Here is a 20,493-nt window from a genome sequence, read left to right as displayed (position 1 = left end):
AGCCCCGACCCTGACCCCGATCCCGGACCTGCTCCCGACTCCGATCCCGTCCTGATCCTGGACCCGATCACGACCCTGACCCCGACCCCATCCTGACCCCGACCCCATCCTGACCCCAGGCCCAAGCCTGACCCCAAGACCGACCCTGACCCTGGACCCAATCTTGGACCCGGACCTGATCCTGACTCTGATCCCATCCCGATCCCGGACCGGACCCGATCCCAACCTCGATCCTGACCCCGATCCCGATCCCATCCCGACCCCGGCCCCGATCCCGGCCCCGCCCCTCGCGGGGTCCGGTGGCGCCACCCAGCGGCCTCGCCCGGCCGCTCTCCGCGGGACTACAAGCCCCAGCTTGCCTTGCGGCGGCCGGCTCGCGAGGCATGCCGGGACCCCAGGCAAGGCGCTGCGGAGCCTGCTTCTTGCCTCGATAGTCATGGCGGCGGGCGGCACATCAGCGCGTCGTGCCGCAAAGCGCGAGGTGTCGCCCTCCCGGCGGCTTTGCGACGGCGCCGTACGGCAGCGGCGGTTGGCGCCTTTGTCCCGGCGTGCGGCCTGAGGCGGAGCGGGCCGGTAAGTCCGCGGGCGGGCCCGTTAGTCCGCGGGCGGGCCCCGCGGCCGCGGCGGGGCCCCGCGGGGGGCGCTCGGGCGGAAGGCTGTGCGGCAGCAAACCGGGCGGAGGGTCGAGTCCCTCCCGGCCGCCGCGCTGGGCCGGCGGCGCCCCGCGGCCTGCGGGCGGGCCGCGCTTCCGCCGCCCCGGCGAGCGGGGGCCAGCCGGTGCGCGGGGCTGGCGAAGCGCCGGGCCCCCGGCCGCGGCGTGCGGCGGCGGTTGGGCGGTGGCGGCGTGCCCCGGGGCCCGGCGGGAGCTGCGGCCGCCGGTGGAGCCCCGGCCTGCGGCCCGTCCCCGCCGCTGCTCGGGAAAGCCGGGGAGGCGCGGGGGGGGGGGGCCGGGCAGCCCCTCTGAGCGGCCCGGCTCGCGTTCTCCCCGCAGCGGCGGGACCCTCGGCGGGGCCGGCGAGCCCTTCTCCGTGTTAGCGCTGCCCCCGCGGGCAGCCCTGCGCCGGCCCGGCGCCCGGGGCGTGGAGCGGGCGCTGGTGCTGCCCGAGGACGACCCTCCCGGGCCGGGCCTGGGGGGCTGCCCCGCGGGGCCGGGCTCCCGGCGTGCCGAGAGCCGCTAGCCGGGGCTGGATGGGGAGCTTGCTGCTCCTCGGCGTCGTTCCTTTCAGCGGCGGCTGGCTTTATTGTTTCTGCCTTGCCTAGGAGCTTCTTGCAGACGTCTGTGTCGTGTTGTGCCTGTGCCATGTTAGTTTCTATATCCCACCTCAGCTGTGTCTTGCTTTCTGAAGCTGTAGTGCTATTAATAAATAAATTTGGTTTTAAATATAAGATTTTTAGGGAAATGTGGCTTTAATTCGTGTCCAGAGGATTTATTGGCGCATGAGTTGGCAGTGGGCTGCCCTGTTGTAGGAGCCTGCTCGGCCTGGCAGGCCCTTTCTGTGTGGGGGATTGGCACTGTTGAGCTGCCCCGGTGTGTAGTTGGCCTCTCTGGCTCTGTTGGTAGAAAAAGACTTAATGTGGAAATTAGTTGTTCGCCTGGTGTGGCATGCCTAAACCTGGGACAATATTCATTTATTCTTACTGTGGTCTTAGGAGTCCTAAATGGCCTTTAACTATGTAATCTACCAAGTGGAAAACGGTAAGAGGCAGTAAATGCTCTTATATAAAAGTTCTCTAGTAATACAATCCATTTGAGTGTTTAGGATCTATTGCTTTGTTTTGAAAGTGACCTGCAAGTGGAAAAATAGCTCCCTGTTTTTTTTCATATGGAAAGCTCTTGCACCCTCTTCCCCAGTCACCCCCTGCTATCCCCACCCTTAAGAAGAAGAAAAGGAAATTTCTTACTGCTTTTTATACAGAAAGTGAAATGTCCTGCCAGCAGAAGTTATGGGTCTCGTTGATGCCTGTTTGCTGTGTGTATGCGTGACATCCCAACAGCGTGCGCACAGGTCACGCTGCCCGAGTAGGTGCTCGCAGGGGCTCCGAGTCCCCAGCCCTGGTAGTGCTCGGAGCCCGGCTGGAGAAGGCGGTGACAGCCAGGTCCAACTTGGATGTCACCCTCCTCCGAATGGGAACGTGGACTGGGTGGGTCTCTCCATGTTTTATAGCCACTTAATCATTTGGGGAGGATTTTGAAAACTTGTTTCCCATCAACTGATGAGAAGTTGAGCTGCAGTAGTAGAATAGAAGAGAAATCTAGTGCTTCCACACAGAAAAATGGGATGAGATTTTACACTTCTGATGGGTAAGGTAAAACTGTGTGCGTAAACAAACTTACAGGAGGACTGGGGCAAATACAGAAGAAGAAATTACTTTCTTATTTTATTTTGGTTTGTGTGTTAGTGTTTTTTCCTCCTTGTTCTAACAATTCAATTCATTTTAAAAAGTTTCTTAGACTAGAGGACATACTCTGCTTCCTGTCCCTGCAGGGTTTCCTAAAAGATGGAGAAAAATGATACAAATGTAAAGTTGATTTATCTTAAAAAACAAAAACAAACAAACAAACAAAAAAAAACACAAAACAAAAACCCAAATTTTACATCTCAAATCTGGAGTAGATGTATTTTTCATGCTAGTTAACTGTTTTAAAAGTATTTATGTAAAACTTTTATATTTTTGGACATTTGACTTGTTTATTTACCGACTACTTTTAATATGTAATGAATATAGGTTATTGTTAGGGAGTGTGTTGGTTGTAGGCATCCCATGATTAACAGTAGAAGTTTCTGTTGATATACTCAATTTCACCAGCTTTCTTTCTCCAGGTGTCTTGCATGTTATAAACAGAAAATCCCATGCTGCATTCCGGTAGATGAATGTTTAGGAAGTATGACAACTTTATTAAAATAGTTCATCTCGAAAGTTTCAGTGGTTTTCATTTTTTTTTAAGCTTTGTGTAATGGTAACTTTTAAACCAGAAAGTATAAATCTTGGGTGGGATATTTTTGCTAGCTTGGTAGAGTTTGTTTTTTTGTTTTTTTTTTTTGTTTTGTTTTGTTTTTTTTTTCCCTGCAATTCTGTGGTGAATGTTGCTGACTGCTCTAGCTTTGTCTGCAAATAGTGTGGGTTAACGAAGTGTACTTTTGCTGTACTGGGGGAGATGAGGTAGTGGTACAGCATTAATGTGGGGGTGGTTAAATTCCCAGCTGTGGACCCGCCTTCTGTGGGAGCTGACATCTTGATGGGGACACAGATATGCTGTTTAGTAGGGGTATGAATGAGAAACTGTTTTCTGATACTGGAAAGCTAAGATTTCAGAATTAGTGAAGTGATCCAAGTGTGGTCACTTAAGAGCATTTAAACAGTATTTCCTGATGTCTCATTCAAAGCCTGTATTGAAATATTTGGGTCCTGTTATGCAATGTTGCAATGAGTGTTTCCTTTTCGCGTATTAAAATATTGCATAAATTTCAACACTTCTTACCAGTGGACTGAAGAAATAGATAAGACGACAAGTGTACCAAAAAGCTTAAAGTTAAAACATTTTAGTGGAAAATGAGTGTTATTTGTATCTTAGTTCGGAGTTAAACCATTAAGACTTATCTGCAAAACAATTAGTTTTATTACCTTTCAGTCTTACAGACAAGCTCAGCCGAAATGCTGTGATATACATTTTTGCCAGACCTCTATATCCCTTGTATTAAGATTTCTCTGGAGTGAAGTTTGCGTCAAGCAGACCCAGTTGGCTTCTAGTCTGCAAAGCTGTTAAGTTTAATCTTGTTCCAGTTTAATTTTAATGTCATGGATTGAAATTATATGCATGGCCGTTTTTCTTTTTTGCGAAGAGTTGGATTTGGAACGAAAGCAAAATGGCTCGAGGACGCAAGAGCAATAGCATCAAACAGAGCGACTTCACTAACAGCACCAATCCTCAGGATTTAGAGAGAAGACTTTTTGTCGGCAATTTGCCCACAGACCACATGACTCGTGAAGAAATGGAAGAGATATTTTCAAAATATGGCAAAATCAGGGGTTAGTATGTTATCTTATGCCTTTTTGTGGCTGGGAATTCAGGGAGGAATATAACTTTCATGCTTGTCAAATGTTATTTGATGATGATGAGAGGAGTGACTAATGTTCCTAAAAAGTGACCTTTTAATGATAATATTCACTGCCTGCATTTTCTCTGAAGAAGTGATTCCTTCAGTACAGCTGAAACGTAATGTGTGTCTATCAGCTATGTTTTAGCTTTTGGGGTTGCAGTGTGGTGGTACAATATTCTTTCAAGTGACTTCTTGGTCTCTTAATCAAACCTTGGTCACTTCATGAGTTGTGTTTTGGTCACTGCCTTCTCAGAAGGAAGTTGATCTATAAAATACATGTCAGAGTCTAAGCTCTGCATTTTGATCCTGGTGGATTTAATTTTCCCAGGAAACTTGCATAGTCATTTCTGGGTAGAGCCCCTTTGCTTGTTCATCTGTTGGGGTTACGTGATGGCCTGGGTGCGGGTTAGTACTGTCCCTTAGTTGTAACCGGTCTTGCCCTGCTGTTAACTTTTCCAGCCCTCAGCATGTACCATGGCTATGGGTTCGTGCAGTATGACCGTCTAGAAGATGTCCAGGCCGCTCTGGACGGTGAGAAGGGTCGCCTTTATAAAGGGTATAGATTAGGTAAGGAAAACTGATCTGTGCTCTTCTACTGACCCCAGCATGCGTTCTGGTAGAAAGAGTGCTTTTGTTTTAAAGCTCTCTGGAAAGATCACCATGTAAACTTGCCCGGCATTAGTCTAAAATCCCTTTTACTTGGTATATATTTGTCTTCTGAGATATTTGCTGTAAGTGCTGTGTGGTTCATCTTGCCACCTAGGTCTTACTCTGAACTTATTTTTATGTGTTAATATTTGAAAAGCTCTATTACCCTGTGTAAGAAACTGTTCAACATGTAAGCCCTGGAAAGTGGTCTTTGAAGCCTCATGCACATAGTTTTAAAAACATTTGTAAACCAATATTGGGCTTCATCTTGACAGGTTCAGAGGAATTGGTCACAGAACTTAGCGGCTTGTTAGATAAGTAATCTTAACTTGCATTTTTTTGCACATGTAAAATCAATCTGTAAGTAGTGCTATAAATACTAGGTGCTTTAAAAAGGCCATTTTCATAAAGATGAAAATAATTCTGCTAAATATGCTGGAAGCAAACTTAAACAGAAATGAATGGTTAGAAATCTAAGAATAATTTATCAAATGCAAGCAACAAAACTACTGTTGAAGTAAGCCTATGCTAATTTGAAGAAAAAGTTTGACTTAGGCATGAAAGGAGCAATAAATAATAACTTGTGGGAAGGTGTGTATGCAGTAAAAAAAATATGAGCCTGAAGATGGAAATAAAGGCAAATAGACAAGGAGGGTAGAGGATACAAGAAGAAATTATGGCCAGCATTGTCCAAGTCTAGAACTGTGACTGTTTTAGAAGCTGAGGTGTAACTGTCTGGAAATAACATTTCTAACTGGAAAGGACCACCTAATCTTCAGTGATTGTTTTTGCTGTCTATTTTTGAGGAGGCAGAAGGTGTTTTTCATTTCAGTAACAAAATAAAAAAGCTAAAACAGCAGCTACCAAAACTAGACCTCTCAAAAAAATTAAATCTAACCTCTCTGAAACTTGGTGAAATGACATGCCTAAGCTATTAATGTTGTTTTACCACAAGCCTTGGAAAACTAGGGAGTTTCCCAGAGATCTAACAGAGTGCTGCAGATGTACCAGTAGGCAGCATAAGTGGGATGAGCCAGGCATCAGCCCCTGATAAAAACGGGGTTCTTTCACCTGGAACTCAGTGAGAAGGGAATTAGTGCCAATCAAAATAAATCCAGTCAAACTGACTTATCCGTATGATACTGAAAGCTTTATGGCTGAAAGTAGTGGTGTTGATGTAAAAGACCTCTGCAAGATGCTTGATTTGATTAAGAAACTAGAATAATTAAAAACAACATAGGGTTAAATGGATTTCAAATGGATCTCAGTGTAACGTAGATGGAATTGCTCAGTGCTTTGAGTGGTGTTCTGGAAAAATTGATTCCTGGCCATACAGTGCTTTTATAAGTGACTTGGAAAGAAAACACACAATCATGTTCTAAAAAGAGAATGAACTAATGAAGATTGAGTCACTGATGGTGAAATGACCTGGACTTCTTCCTAAACTGGATGCAGGCAGAACTGAGCTTTCATTAATGCCAGAAGGGAAGGTCTGCACCCAGCAAGAGTGCTCTTGTCATCCTTAGCTGTACAAAACACGCGTTTGTAAGCAGGGAGGTTTTGGTACCTGTGGGTTTTGCTGCTGGAATACCATGTTCGGTTCTGGTATGCCGGGTTCCAAAAGGATAATGCTAAATTGGAGAAGCCTCAGAAAAACCTGAAGAAGGCTTAAAGAGTTGAAGAACAAGCCCTAGCAAAAGCTTCAAGATAAAGGAGTGATATGATCTGTGTTGTTACAGACCTGGAGATGAGTGAGTTTTAATCTAGTAGGCATAGGTATGACAAGTCCTTAAATGGAAATAAATAGTTTTCTTTAACAGCAGAGTAATTTACTTCTGGAATAACGTATTGGAGCTTTGGTGGTTTCTGTGCTCTGAAGACTTTTAAATTGGAATTGGATGTTTTGCTAAAAGATAAGCTCTAGTTCAGTGCCACTGCTGCACTTGAGATAGGAGTGTGATTGAAGAAACTTTTGTCATCTGTTTATTCAGAAGGTTACACTGTATGATTACAGTGGCCCTGTCATCTCAAAACCCTACAGGACAGAAGACTCTTTTTTTTCTTTTTCCTCTAAAATTTTGTCAGTGTTCAAACACTTAACCTGTAAATGCTGTTGGCATTAAATAAAATGTTATTAAATGTTCATTTTGCACAAGAGAAGGATCCCTGTCAAAGGTGGTTTTTCTTCTAGTAAAATATTTCTGTTCAGATTTAAATACTTTTTTTTTTTTATTTGAAAGAAATGTATGGTATTGAGTGTAAAAAAAAAAAAATCATAATAGGTTTCTGCAATGGCACCTTAAAACAGAAAATAAAAATAATTTTAAACCAAAGAAAGCAGATAATGTGTTGCTTAAAGATGACACTTTAAGGGGGGGAGAAAATTCTCAAAAAATAAATGCAAAGAGAACAGTTGCTTCAGTTATACAGTCTGAATATTAAATATAATTGCTAATAACACAGTAAGTTGAAGGCTTTGGGAAAAGCTTAACTCCAGTGTTGCATTATACTAATACTTCTACAAATGCACAGAAGTGGTTTTGTATCTTTAATGAGTAAAACTATGTAGGGAATAAATGTCCATCAAATTTAGTTTGTGACAGTAGGCAATGCTGCTGTATTTGATCATGGAGAGTCTGCTTTGTGCTCCTGTGAATGTTGTTATGCTGCATTTGTAGTTAATGTTCAAATTGCACTCGCTTCTCTCTCCTCCCCCCCTAAGAAGAGAATACGCTGCTTTTTGACTGACAACAAGAGCAGAAATTAGAACTAATCCCTTAATTCTAATTTTAATCTTGGAAGTAATGAAGGATAGTTTGGGAAGTTACAGAAGATGTTAAGACTGAGTCTGCCTAAAGACATTGTGGCATGTTTATTTTCTTGCAAGAGGTTTGAAAGTAGTTAGTGTATATAATAAATTTTAATTGTTGATAGATTCTCAGGGAGCAGATAGGACCTAGGTTTGTTTTGGTCTTAAAAGATTGAGTGTAAAACACCTGAAGTCATTTCTGTTTGTTCTTGCCCCCCTCCAGTACATTATTTCATCTGCAGTCAGCTGTTATGGAAGGCTTTGTTTCTTCACTGTAGAACAATATGGGTCCCTGCCAGTTTTGGGCATCTTCACTTTTTCTGGTTGAGGACAAGACTGTTTCTTCAGCTCTGTTACTTCTTTGTATTTCACTTCATGGTGTTTTTCATGGAGATGCTCAGAAGCCAACCAATTTTCAAATTCCTGATCTGTGGCATCAGTTTTCATCATGTTAACAGTGGTGCTTTGAATGCACCATGTTGACTTTATTAAGGAGCTTTTGCTTTGGGCTCCTCGGATCCCGTTTCCTCAGTGGTGGAGGCTGTACAACTTAACGCTGCAGCAGTCCCTTGGAAGGCAGTTGCACGTGCCACTTGAGAACCCTTGGATTATTTTCAACAAGGGTGGCGGCATGCTCCATTGAACAGGACTGGCTGTGAACTTAAGACTGTGCTGGCCATCAGCTTCCTTTGTTGGAGGTTTTCAGACTCTGCTTTTTCTCCTAGAGTCCATGAGTTGTGTTCTGCTCGCTCATAGACTGCAGAAGAAAGAGGTTCTCTTATGGAATGAAGAGTCTGGATGTAGGCCTGAATGTAAAGGGTTAAAACTTCACCCGAGCTGTCCACCCTATTTTGAAGTCAGAGAAATCAATGAAAATTTCATTACATTGTACTATCTAAACTTAATAAAAAATTGTCAAAGTGACAATGTCTCTCTGCTGAATGGATTTTCTTACACCATCTGGATGTTGTTGAGCTTAAGTTGCTTTCATTTGAATTGTGCTGATGATCTTTTTTTTGTTCCATAGCATTGAACAGATGGGTTGATTATTCTTTACAGATATTAAAAAAGCAGTGGAAAGAAGAAATATGAATAAGGCTTCATCAAGGTCCAGTCCGGCACGAAGGTAAAGTACCTGGAAGCAGTGAGTTATACTAGGAAGGTCAGGCTTTTAGGGCATGAGCCCAGCGGCCTGTGCTAAATGTCTGTGTCTCTTCCCTACCACTACCTCCCCAGTCAAACGGAGATGCTCAAGCGAGACAGTTGGGACATGGCTGCTCCACCTCTGAGAGCCCTTCTGGCGCTGACACCTCGGGAGGCACGAGGGAGACCTTGTGTCTGCTGCTGTTACTACAGTTAGGCGTTATGTTTTGCAGCACAGGTTGTAAGAGACTTGCGAGGAGGAATACACTTGGTGTTCGCTCCTGCCTCGAGTATCAGAGAAGCCAAGGCCCATCTAAAGAACACTGAGGAGCTGCAGCATTCTCAGTGCCATGCTGCAGAGGACTTCGGGATCTTGCCTCTTCTGATGTCAAAAGCTTCTAGTGCTGAAACGGGACTGGAACAGAGCGTGTGAGCAAAGCACGAGACAGAGCGAATGTCTCTGTTGCACTGTCCCATCTGCATGTGTGCTTCAATTGTTAGTACCTGGAGCCAGTCCCCTTCTGTGCAGTTAGTGGTGTGTACCTGCCAGCTTCTGGTTTTCTCACCTTCGGTAGGCACAGCGTGTGCAGCTCCTGCACATCCTCAGCGTGTGAAGTCGCAGGCAAGTGGAGAAGACCCAGACTGTCCTGTCACGGGAAGATGACTTCAGTCTCCGTTCCATGGCATTGCTAGAGAGCGGACGAAGATGTGTTGTGGTTACGGTTTGGTATAAGGCATGCGTCTTCTATGCCTGTACTGTAAAGCTTTCTGCGTAATGGAGTGTTGCTTGTTGGACTTGAAGGTAATCGAGCTCTCACGTGTCTGGTGTGCTCTACTAACTTGACCTGTTAAATTACCAAAATGAAGAAAAAGTGCAACTAGCAAGACATCTACTACCAAAAAAAACAGACAATGAGTAGCTGTGATCCTTGGCATCATCTAGGTGTTTTGTATGTGCTGCACTTACCCTGGACAGGGCCAAATGCACGTGCAGAGACCAGCACATGGATATCGGGGCCCAGGAAATGCTTCGGGCCCACAGCTGCGGGTTCCCCTTACGGATGTGGCATGCTGTGGGCCTGGGCAGTGTCAGGTGTGCTCAGTGCTGGCATGAGGACCCTGAGAATACTGCTAGTACCTGAGCAGCAGGCACTGGTGGCACATCTTTGGCCTCAGTGGCACCGCAGGTGCTCAGGCTGAAGGCATCGGGCAGCACTGCGGGCGCAAGCGGCGAACCTCTATGCCGTGAGCATTGGTCCTCGGACCACAGTGCAGAGGGACAAGCAGCGGGCAGCGATGCCGTGGGCATTGGGACCTGTGTTATCCTGCGTTTGTGCAAGAGCGGATGCCCGTGTCGCTGGCCCTGAGGAGCACTGGAGGCACGTGAGCCGTGGGCAGCGGTGCTGTGGGCACCACGCTGTGGACCGGACCACCCCCACGGCTGCCAGAGGCTTTGGTACCACTGTGCTGGGCACTGCAGACATGTGGCTAGCACCAGGTCCCCAGCAGCACCGTGGGCACGGGAGGCAGTGAGGTCGTGGGCATCAAGTCCTGGGCACGGCTGCGTGCGATGGACCCAGGACCACGCTGCAGGCGCGTGAGCGACGGCTGCTGCTGCCGGGCTGTGGAGTCCCACGCTGCGCCGCGGGCAGCAGTGCTCAGTCCCAGCAGATGCGGGCAGTGGTGCTGATGCTGCAGGAGTCGCACCGTGGTGACAGAGGCAGAAGGCTGCCGTGCCTTTGTGTTGCTGCCTCTCTGCAAGCAGCAGGGCAGCGATGCAGGTGCAAGAGCAGAGGGGACCCGCGCCACGTCTGTACTTCTGTTGGAGTTGTGCGTTGTTCGTTCTGGATCTTTTTGTCTCTGGAGATAATGACTGTGACCTGTTCTGGTCACCCCCGCTCCAGCTGGAATAAATGTCATATGCCAAACAATTACACTGCATCTGGCTGTTTTGCTATATAGTCTTACAGCTACAGAAAGATGAGTTGCTCAATATCCATTAGAGCAAATCAGAGGTTTCCCTGAGCTTCTGCCATCATTCTTTGTAAATTGGGGGGAAGGGGGCGATGACATGTATCTCTCATGGGATATGGTTTCAACAGATCACAAACAAAAAGGATTTGTGTGTCCAAGAGGCTGAGGGAGTTTACACTTGTTTGTGTACAAATACAGTGTTTCTTTTACAGGAGGAGGCTATATGCGCTCTTGGTGTCAAGTCTGTAGTTTGCCCCAAGATCAGTTTTGTATCTGACATAAAAATAGAGAATGACAGTGCTCCTCTGTATCCCCAGCACAGCTGGGTGTCTAACCAGCAAGGTCCATGCACGGACTGTCTGCTCTACCTGACACTGAACGTGGGCACATCTGACTTGCTGCTCCCGCTGTTCTCTCCAGGTCACTACTGTGTGAGTGCACTGCAGTGGAAGCAGACTTACGTTCTGCTTATCTTTCCTAAACTAGATTAGGCTGATACAGGACTCTCTAAAAGTCTTGTTAAGTTTTGGAAATAAAAAGATTTTAAAAGCTGGGTTTTTTCCAATGTTTGTCAGTATCTTGCAGCAAGAAAATTCCAAACAAGTGAAGCTCCATAGTTTCTCTGAAAGACTTTTTTGTTTGGCTTCGTCTACGGTGAAGTTGTTTTGTTGTTTTGTTGGGGTTTTTTGTTTTTTTTTTTTTTTTCTGGAAAACAAAATATGACCTGGGCAAAAAAAAAAAAACCAAAACTACTGTTTTTGGGAAAGGATGAAGACTGGAATGTTATTCTTCCTTGCCTCCGAAGACAGTGCAATACAAAGTCTGAATGAGGTGGATCATTCAGGTGTGACAGAGACGCCTGTTGCTGCTGAGGATGCGGTACTGGTTGGGTTTAGTACCCTCCTAACATGGGGCATCGTAAACATAAGACTGGCTTTCTATGGACACTACCCCTTCGAATCAAGGACACGGCGGTAGCTCACATTGCTTTCTACTAGCAGCACAAACCCGACCACAACATGGAACCTACAGTGTCTTTGGTCACAACAAGCTCCTTTTTTAATCATATGCCAATAACAAATTATGTCAGGTATTCTGCTGTCACTGACTACTGAATTTAATGGATCGCTTGAATGTCTCTGGCTACTGCATATTTATGGGTATTAGGCTACAGCACCTTGAATTCTCTCAAATAATTTGCAAAAACATTTGATAGATCTGTGGCTGTTGTTGGAGGATGGAGGCCTTGAAACGGTGGTTTCCGAGGTGCCTTTTCACTTCTTCCACAGGTGCCCATCGCTTTTAGTGATGCTCCATTAAGGAGCTTTCTGGGTCTTGTTTGGCTATGATAAACACTAGAATTAAGAAGCTTCTCCAGGCTTCTTCAACAGATGGTTTTTGGCAAATTCTTGCTGTTGTGGGATAGGAGGGAGGATTCAGCTGCTGAGAGAAGGGTCGCTCTGGCACCTCAGGTAAGAGATGTAGGGGTGACCGTACTCATGTCACTAGCAGTCTAATGGAATTTCCCCGGTGTTTTCCTCAGAGAACCGTATGCCTACGGGGATGGCCGAGATGCCAGACGTGACCGCTCCCCTCTCCGGGGGAGCCCACGGAGAGACCCCAGAGATGGCAGGGATGGTAGAAACGGGCGAGATTCCAGAGACACTCGAGACATTCGAGCTAGAGACATGCGTGACACCAGAGACCACAGGGACCCACGGGACCTGCGAGACCCACGGGATATCAGGGATCCAAGGGACTTGCGGGACCCTCGTGACGTTAGAGATCTTCGTGACCCACGGGAGCCACTGTACGATCGATACAGGGATCCATGGGATATGAGAAATCCGCGGGATGTGAGGGATCCACGGGATATGAGGGATCCACGGGATATGAGAGACCCTCGGGACCCTTTGTACAGGTAATCTCCACGGGGCTGTATCGGCCAGCACGTTTTTATGGCGTTCCTGCCTCAGTGGCTGCACTGGTTTGAGTGGGTCAGGCATTTAAGATAAGGAAATTGTTCTGCCTGGGGACAGTTGGCCTGCCGGCTTTGTGTCTTGTGGGGAGCGGCAGGCACTTCAGGGATTAAACTTGAGGAAAGTGTGTGTGATGCACTGGCCAAAGTTACTGCCTGAAGGTGTGCTGCAGCATGGAAACCCTTGCTTCTGTAAATGTTGCAGACGAGATGAAGCTTACGACCGTTACCTTCGCCTTGAGGACTACTATCGGCGGAAGGACGACTCTTACTATGACCGTTACAAAGAGCATTTTGACAGAGCACCAGTGAATTCGGAAGGTGAGTGCCTGTAACGCTGTCACGGGCAGATTCCTGTCCTCCCCGTGGGAGGATGCAGGAGGTGCCTGCCGTGCTGAGTGTGTGGAATTCTGTGGCGTTTTGAGGAAGCCCAAAGAGCATTATTTGTTCTGTCCCTGTGGCTTGCTTTCAGACCGTCTGAAGCGTGAGGAGCGGCGCCGAGAGGAGCTGTATCGTCAGTACTATGAGGAAATCAAGAGACGTTTTGATGCAGAGAGACCTGTGGATTGTTCTGTGATAGTGGTGAATAAACAGACAAAGTAAGAAAATAATTACGACCAATTTTATTATTGCATGGTAGAAGAAAATGGAATTAAACTTAGTCCTGCCTTGAGTCTGTTTGTGTTACAGGTTGCTCTTGAGGAACGTGGCTTTAGAGCCCTCAGAAAGCTACAGCTCCTGTTGCTGTTCTCTCAGTATATGTTGATGAGGTGGAGAAGTGTATCTTGTGCTTTACTTCGATTTCCTTCTTGTCACCTATCACTGTACCTTCTGATACTTTTCTACCTACTCTTCATATCAGCCTACTGTTGTGACAGGTTATAGTGGCCTGTACTTGTTATTCATGGGCTGAATGATATGGAACTTACTAATATGTGCCAGCCAGCGCAGTGCAGAGCAGTTGTCTCTGTGGAGTCATGGGAGTGTTTGTTTCGGAGCTCCTGTCAGATTGGTTACTAGGCCAGGTACCTGTCATTGCCATTAATCCAATGTACAAGAAGTATAAAATCACTGTTGAAAGTAGTTGTGAACAATATCAAAAGCCTATGGAAGTGGTAACCAGGGCGGTCTCATGTGGCAGTCTGAACACTTCCTGAGGTAACGGGGCAGGCGCCGTGTGGGGAGCAGGGGTGTACACCTGCACCTGGCAGAGTGGGAGGGAGACTGTAATGGTGATACCAGTTTGATGTCTGCATCTTTATGAATAAATATATTGAAGAATAGCAAATACATGAATAAATCATAGATCTGTCTTGGCGTCTGAAGAAATTGTTTGTCAAGGAGAAATTTAAAGCTGTCTTCTTAGCCCCTTGGAACAGAGATCAAGAGTTGCTTTTGTTTAACACCGCTGTATCTGTGAGGCAGAAAGAGGGCTGGCACTTGCCTCATCTGCTAGTAGAAGACAGAACAGGAAATTGGAACAAGGGAAGCAGTGAAACTAGAAATAAACTTCTGTGGTTTGCTTTTAATGGAATTGATTACCTATCGGAACAAATCTTTAAGGGAGATTTTAGATTCTTTATCCCTTGATGACTAAAAGTCTTTGGAAGATGCTCTAATAGACCACAAGTTATTGTACTTGATACAGGGAGATTTTTTTTGTGCAAGAGGATCAGCTTAACATCCTAAGGAATCATTTTGGTCTGTAAACAGCTACCAACCTTAAGAGCAGGGGCATGTTAATAAATCTTGGATATTGGATCATTGATGTCACCTACTATAGACCTGTTGAAAGATGACTCTCGAATGACTTAGAAATCCTTAAAAAGATAGTTGGGGGGCGGGGCTGGAACAATTTCAGTCACCATTACAATGTTCGTATCCAAAGACAATAAATTGAAACTCTTTCAAAAGGTGTGGGTGCACGCAGACTAAATTTCTCAGAATGCATATGCAGTCAGTATTGTGGTTTTGGTACCGAGTATAATAAGCTTAAAAAAGGAGTTGAAAACTTTAAGCTCAGCCGTGAGAGCTGTGGATGGTGCTTGTAATGGGAAGTCTGCAGGACAGTGGATACAGGAGTAGAGGCTCCAGAGATGCTGTGTTGATACTGGGTTAGAGCAGAAAGGAGCTAGTAGAACAGAAGAGGAGGACAATCAGGAGTAATGTGCATCTGAACAGTTCAGATACTGAACACAGAACAAGTAACTGACTTCTGTAGGTTGGCTGTTCTGCTGTGTACCCCTCAGATCTCTACAGGCATAAATTACCTCAGTTAATGAGTTTAAACACGTTTGTATGTAAACAAATTTATAGTAGTGTAAATCCCTTTGCAAACACTCTGTTTCTCAGCTAAGCTAAGGCTTGATTTGTAATTTATTTCAGTTAAACTGAAATGACTGACTCAGATCAAAATAAGGGCTTCTGTGTTATGGTAATGAGATTGCTTTAATACTGTCCTGTTGAACATTATGTAGTTTGGCAAGCCATCAGAAAAGCGAATCTGAGATGACAGAGAGGGTGAATGTGCCAGGGTTTCTGTTTCTGTATGTGACTGACTTGTTCAACTCTGCTGGCTTTGCTTTGTGGTAGGGACTACGCGGAGTCGGTGGGGCGGAAAGTGCGGGATCTGGGCATGGTAGTGGACCTGATCTTCCTCAACACAGAGATGTCACTGACGCAAGCCCTGGACGATGTGAGCAGAGGCGGGTCTCCTTTTGCCATTGTCATCACCCAGCAGCATCAAGTTCACCGCTCTTGCACTGTTAACATCATGTTTGGCACCCCGCAAGGTACTGAGGTCTCGGTAGGCCGTGTGGTTTCTCTGAACTGCTCAGAGGGCTGCTTTACAACACTGGCAAGCAGAATCGCACAGGACAGAGTTCATCCTTGCTGTGACATAAGTAGTTATTAAAGACTTGACACCATACCATAAATGTGAATGTCATTATGTAAAAGCTTCTGTAATGCTTTATTTGTGCCATGTCAAGGGGGCTGTCTGATGTCTGCCAAGAGGGAATCTCAGCTGCGTTCTTGGCACCTGACATCACCAGCCTTTGCACCTTGGGCCAAGTCGTGAACCCGTGCTCTAGAAATGACTGCATTGCCTCAGTAGATTTCTGAGTAATACCGGTCCAACCTCAGTTTATCACTTGTTGCTCTCAAAGAGAGCATGTTTGGAATGTGACAAATTGCAGGACAGATTTTAAAGCCAAATGTGATTTAAGGAAAACAGAGTAAAGATAGTGTATCCAGTCCAGGTAAACTAGACCCGTGAAACTGGGAAGAGCTACAAAAAGATAGCGCTATAAAGTGATTTGGTACACATGCTCCATCTTTTTAGCACCATTTACGCTTGTCACATCACTTTCCATCTCAGGGTGTGACTTGGTGGTTGTGAGTGTGAGAGTGGGTGTAAGTATTAAAAAAACATCTTTGCGGAATGTGATCTCAGAAAGCAGCCTTTTGCTCTGATCACAGGCCTGGTCACGTACTCTGTTCACACAGGTGACTTGTTTGACTGCAGTTGAGCTTTCAAAGGTTTTCTCCCTTACTGTGCTCTCAAGTAATGTTTTCTGAGGCTCATCTGGGAGGGTGAACTTGCGAATGCAGAGTCCACTGGTTTTTGTGTGCGCACTGACAGAAGAAGCCTGGTTTCTTTTAAAACCAGATGCAGATGTGTGTGTGGGGGGGTTGCCTCGTTTCCTGCAGCTGGTGCATACTTTCACTGGGCTGTCCACTGCCCTTGCTTTTAACTCCTTTGGTTTAACACCCGTCCTCCCACTAAAGCTTCTCTTCTTTACTGGATCTAACAGTGTATCAGAGCTGATAAGAGTCCCAGTCATTAGCGCATCCACAGCTCCTTCTGGAGATTAAACACGTTCACTTGAACTGCATGCGGCCACTTTCCCATTCACGTTAGTTTCAGGAACTCGTTCACAACTTGTACAAAGTGTCATGTTAAAATGAACCCCAGTTTCCTGTTACAAGGCAGAGGGTGGCAGGATTTGATATTCTGCAGGTGTGAAAAGTGCCCAGAACTTTGGGCACTTTTTGGACAGTAAAGGCTCTTTTGGTTTCCCTGCTTAAATCTGTGTTCAGGGGAGTGCTTACGTGCGTGCTTTGTGAGCTGGAAGTAGTGACCTCAGAAACTTTAAAAGGCAACTACAAAAAACCCCCCAACATTGGAATTGACCGTTATTCATTGTATTCTAGAACTTGATTGCTGCTTATTGCCCCGGAGTAGTAAACGTAAGCAGCAATGTGACATTGAGAGAGTGCTTCTTTCCTCCCCATCTCCTGCATATGCACACCCTATGTTAAGGCATCGGCAGGACAGAACCAAAAAGTGTTCCCATTGCTGTCCTCCTCTGGGCGGCCTTTGCAGTCGTCAGGGGACAAGTTGTAGATCTGTCCAAGGGTTTAGCAGTAGAGTGGCTGGAACTGTCTCCTCCTGGAGGACGGAGAATTTATGTGAGAGGTAGAGGGAGCTGCTTTCCCTTTTAACCGGGTGAGAGGCAAGAAAGACATTTCCTGAGCTGATACAATATCCTCTCAGAGCCCTTGGCTATGAAAGAAAAGGATGGCCTTGCTGGGTGATAGCCTTGAGCCTCCTGTTGGCTTAGCAAATTGTCACGGTGCGCCGAGGGCGATGCTCACGTCTGTGCTTGCAATCCCAGAGTGCTGCCTGCCTGCTGAAGGAGATGTGCTGGTGTGCAAGGCAAGGCACCGCCTGTTGACGTCACTCTGGTTTACTTAAAACGTTTCTTTTCCTTGTGCAGAGCACCGCAACATGCCCCAGGCTGATGCCATGGTGCTGGTGGCGAGGAATTACGAGCGCTACAAAACAGAGTCACGGGAGAAGGAGCGCGAGGAGATCGCCCGCCAGGCTGCCAAGATGGCAGATGAGGCTGTTCTGCAGGAGCGGGAGCGCCCACCCGCCGCGGAGGAGGGCGCCAGGGGAGGTCACCCCCCAGGGATTCAGACTCTCTTGAACCTGCTGGCAGACAATCGCTATCTCACCGCCGAGGAGACTGATAAAGTAATTAATTACTTGAGAGACCGGAAGGAGCGGTTGCTGAGGGGAGGCAGTGACTCTCTGCAGGGTGAGTTTCTCAGCCCCAGCTAAGGCTGTTCATCGTATGGCTGGTGGGGCGGGAGAACAGTCCTGGGGCTGCAGAGGAGTCCTAGTGTCAACCTCCTCACGCAGCACCTCAGTTTATTGAGAAGGACGTGTCCTTGGGAAGTCCTGAGACGATTCAGATCTCTCACACGAAAGAGCTTTCATACTGTATTCTCTCGGGGAGACCATGGGACTGCCATACCTGGTTTGGCTGCTGCATGACAGGCAGCAGTTCTGCTGAGTGGTTTGGGTTCCCGAGAGCTGTGCAGCTCTCCTGTTCAGAGGGTGGGCGTTCATTGGTGCTTGTGCCTTTTGTAGCTGTTTCAGTGGTTTTCTGCGGGTGACCCTTCAAGGGCATTTGCAGAACTTTAACCCTCTTTCTTTTCTTTCCCAGCGTCCATGTCAAGACAGTCTTTGGGGGCACCTTCAGGATCATCACTGGGTAGTCAGTCCAGCCTTCCAAGCTCTCAGGCTCATCAGGGTTCACAGCCTTTGGTCTCTGCTCCTTCTGTTCCAGTGTCCTCGTCTAATCCTCAGCAGGAGCTTCAAGCAAAAATCCTCAGTCTCTTCAACAGCGGGGCAGCAGCTGCGGTAGCAAACAGCAGCTCTGCAGCCTCTGCGGGCCCTTCGGGCAGCGCTCCGAACCAGAACTTTGCAAACATGGCCAGTGGGCAGGCCCGGCCAGCACAGATGAGCGCTGGAAATTTAAACCAGGCTCAGCAGAGATTGCAGACTCCAAGCACGCAGCTTCCTGCTCTCCAAGGCCCTTCAAGAAATGCAGGTCCAAGACCTGGAGCTCCTCCACAAGCTCAGCCACTCTATGGTCAGCACCAAAATCGCCTCCCTGCACCTGGCAATGTACCTGCTCAAAGGCCAGTATCTTCTGGTATCAACTTTGACAACCCCAGTGTACAGAAAGCCTTGGACACCCTTATCCAGAGTGGTCCCGCACTCTCCCACCTGGTGAGCCAGACCGTGGCCCAAGGGCGAGCAGGGTCCTCAGCCCAGCAACCTATGGGCTCCTACCAGCGACACTATTAAAGCTGAGCTGTCAGGCCCTTTCCCCTTCCCTTTGCCATTCCATACTCATAGCTGTTTAAACAGTCTCCTACCCTTGACACAGGCCAAGTGCCCCTGGATATGCATGTCCTCTCCACTTCGGCGAGAGTGTACCCCCAGCGGCATTGCTGCTGACTGTGACTAGCGCTGCCCGTCCTCACCTTGGTCTGGTTAGCAGTGTTTGGAGAAGTAGGCCCTGTTTTCTCAGTGGCATGATGTGCTAAGAGCTGCTTTGGATAATCGGTTGTTTTGTCTGGTCCGGGAAGCTGCTGCAATGACAGCCCTCCTGCGTTTTCCTCACCCCCAGAAGCCGGTGCGTCTTCACAGTGTGATGCAGTCTGGTCTCGCTGAATGGTCTTAGCATAGTTTAATGGTTAGTGGTTTTGAGGAAATACGGGGCTGCACAGAGCGGGACACTGACTGGGCCTTCTTGGAGACCCACCTTTTTGGAATGGGCACTACTTTTCTTTGGATTTCTTTTTTTATTTCTTTTGTTAATGTCATATAAGCCTGTTGGAAAGTACAGTGGTAGCGCTAGCAGCTGAACTCATGAAGCACATGCCTGACCACTACTCAGTGACCCAGGACTGTGCCGTGTGGCCCGTCTCTGGCTGGACTGTCACATCCTGGCAGAGCGAGGCGGAGGCGCGCTCCTCACCTCACCCAGCTCACGGAGGCTGCCGGCTGTGCTCTGAGTACTGTGGCAGAAATGAAACACGAGAGCTTCCAGCCAAGGCAGGGACTTCAAACGGTCTGTCAATCTTCCTACACCCAAGTAGTCAGTGTTAAGATCAGTCTGCTAAATTTGGCATATAAATTTCCTTTTCTTACAATCTTGCTTTGGGATGGTTGGCTACTGTAGCCCAACAGCTCAGCCGCAGCCCCACTGACGTGGTGCTGGCCCTCCCTCGGGAACACCTGCAGCCGGTTACCGGGTGGTGAACGTCTACTCTCTGCAACTTCATCTCACTACTGATTGGTGTTTTGTCCATCTAAGGTGGAGAGGCAGTGCCAAGATGCAATACCATAATTTTATACATTTTTTTCAACACTTTGCTAGCTGCAGCGGACAGTTGAGTGGAAAATCGGGCCGTGATTCTTCACCGTGTTTTTAAGCAGTAACATGATTTGATACCAGAACACAGAACATCTCTTAACTATGTGGTCCTCCCCGTCACCGCCTTCTTAGAGTCTGTAGGCTTCCTGCAGAGAACTAAGAGAAACTAAGAAAGCAGTGTTCTTGGAGCAGAGGGTTCTCTTTGTTCTTTGTCCCAGGTGGTTTGTGTTGTAGCATTTTTTTTTTTCTCTGTGCTGTTAACGAGAGGACATTACTTTCTAATAAAAAGGCAGGAAAAATGTTTTGTTGCGTTTTTGACACTCGACAGCTTGAGTACTACTGGAATGCGTTATTCCTCTGTGTTTGCCACTGCGCTCTTCTTCCCGATGAGCTGTCAGACGCTGCCCAGCACTGGATGCTAGGCCGAAAGCGTACAGACCTGACCGTGACCCGCTGGGAGAACCCTGTGTCTGCCTCGGGTTGTAACGCTTCGGCTCGGGGGTGCCTCACGGATACTCTGGGGCCGCGGACTCGGTGATCTCGGGGAGCAGCCCAGGTGCCCCTGGAGGGACCCGCAGGCCCGGGGCCGGCGTGAGAGGGGCG

At 47.3% G+C, this 20,493-nt stretch overlaps 1 protein-coding gene across 4 annotated transcripts; it reads left to right on the top strand.

Annotated features, from left to right (window-relative positions):
- The first annotated feature begins 463 nt into the window (after positions 1 to 463).
- Positions 464 to 20,191, top strand: NCOA5 (nuclear receptor coactivator 5). Of its 4 annotated transcripts, none has more exons than XM_042801248.1 (10): positions 464 to 573; positions 3,843 to 4,029; positions 4,560 to 4,667; positions 8,617 to 8,683; positions 12,218 to 12,595; positions 12,858 to 12,973; positions 13,125 to 13,251; positions 15,245 to 15,444; positions 17,434 to 17,757; positions 18,169 to 20,191. In XM_042801248.1, exons 2-10 carry the CDS (start codon positions 3,867 to 3,869, stop codon positions 18,813 to 18,815), a joined length of 2,130 nt encoding a protein of 709 aa, XP_042657182.1. In that variant the 5' UTR covers positions 464 to 573; positions 3,843 to 3,866; the 3' UTR covers positions 18,816 to 20,191. The 4 variants fall into 4 exon arrangements, with proteins under 4 accessions (XP_042657182.1, XP_042657183.1, XP_042657181.1 ...); XM_033001028.2 differs by lacking the exon at positions 464 to 573 and adding an exon at positions 884 to 1,696; XM_042801247.1 differs by lacking the exons at positions 3,843 to 4,029; positions 4,560 to 4,667 and having other exon boundaries at positions 514 to 573.
- Positions 20,192 to 20,493: the final 302 nt, after the last annotated feature.

The sequence above is a fragment of the Tyto alba genome, unplaced genomic scaffold (genome assembly GCF_018691265.1).
Source record: "Tyto alba isolate M040663 unplaced genomic scaffold, T.alba_DEE_v4.0 Super-Scaffold_33, whole genome shotgun sequence".
NCBI lineage: Eukaryota > Metazoa > Chordata > Aves > Strigiformes > Tytonidae > Tyto > Tyto alba.
Note: the sequence above shows the minus strand (reverse complement) of the source record. Positions and strands in the feature narration are given on the sequence as shown.

Coding starts and splice junctions, on each gene's coding strand:
- NCOA5 (XM_042801248.1), top strand. CDS start 3,867: ATGGCTCGAGGACGCAAGAGCAATAGCATCAAACAGAGCGACTTCACT. Junction 4,668..8,616: donor TTATAAAGGGTATAGATTAG/GTAAGGAAAACT, acceptor TATTCTTTACAG/ATATTAAAAAAGCAGTGGAA. Junction 8,684..12,217: donor AGGTCCAGTCCGGCACGAAG/GTAAAGTACCTG, acceptor TGTTTTCCTCAG/AGAACCGTATGCCTACGGGG.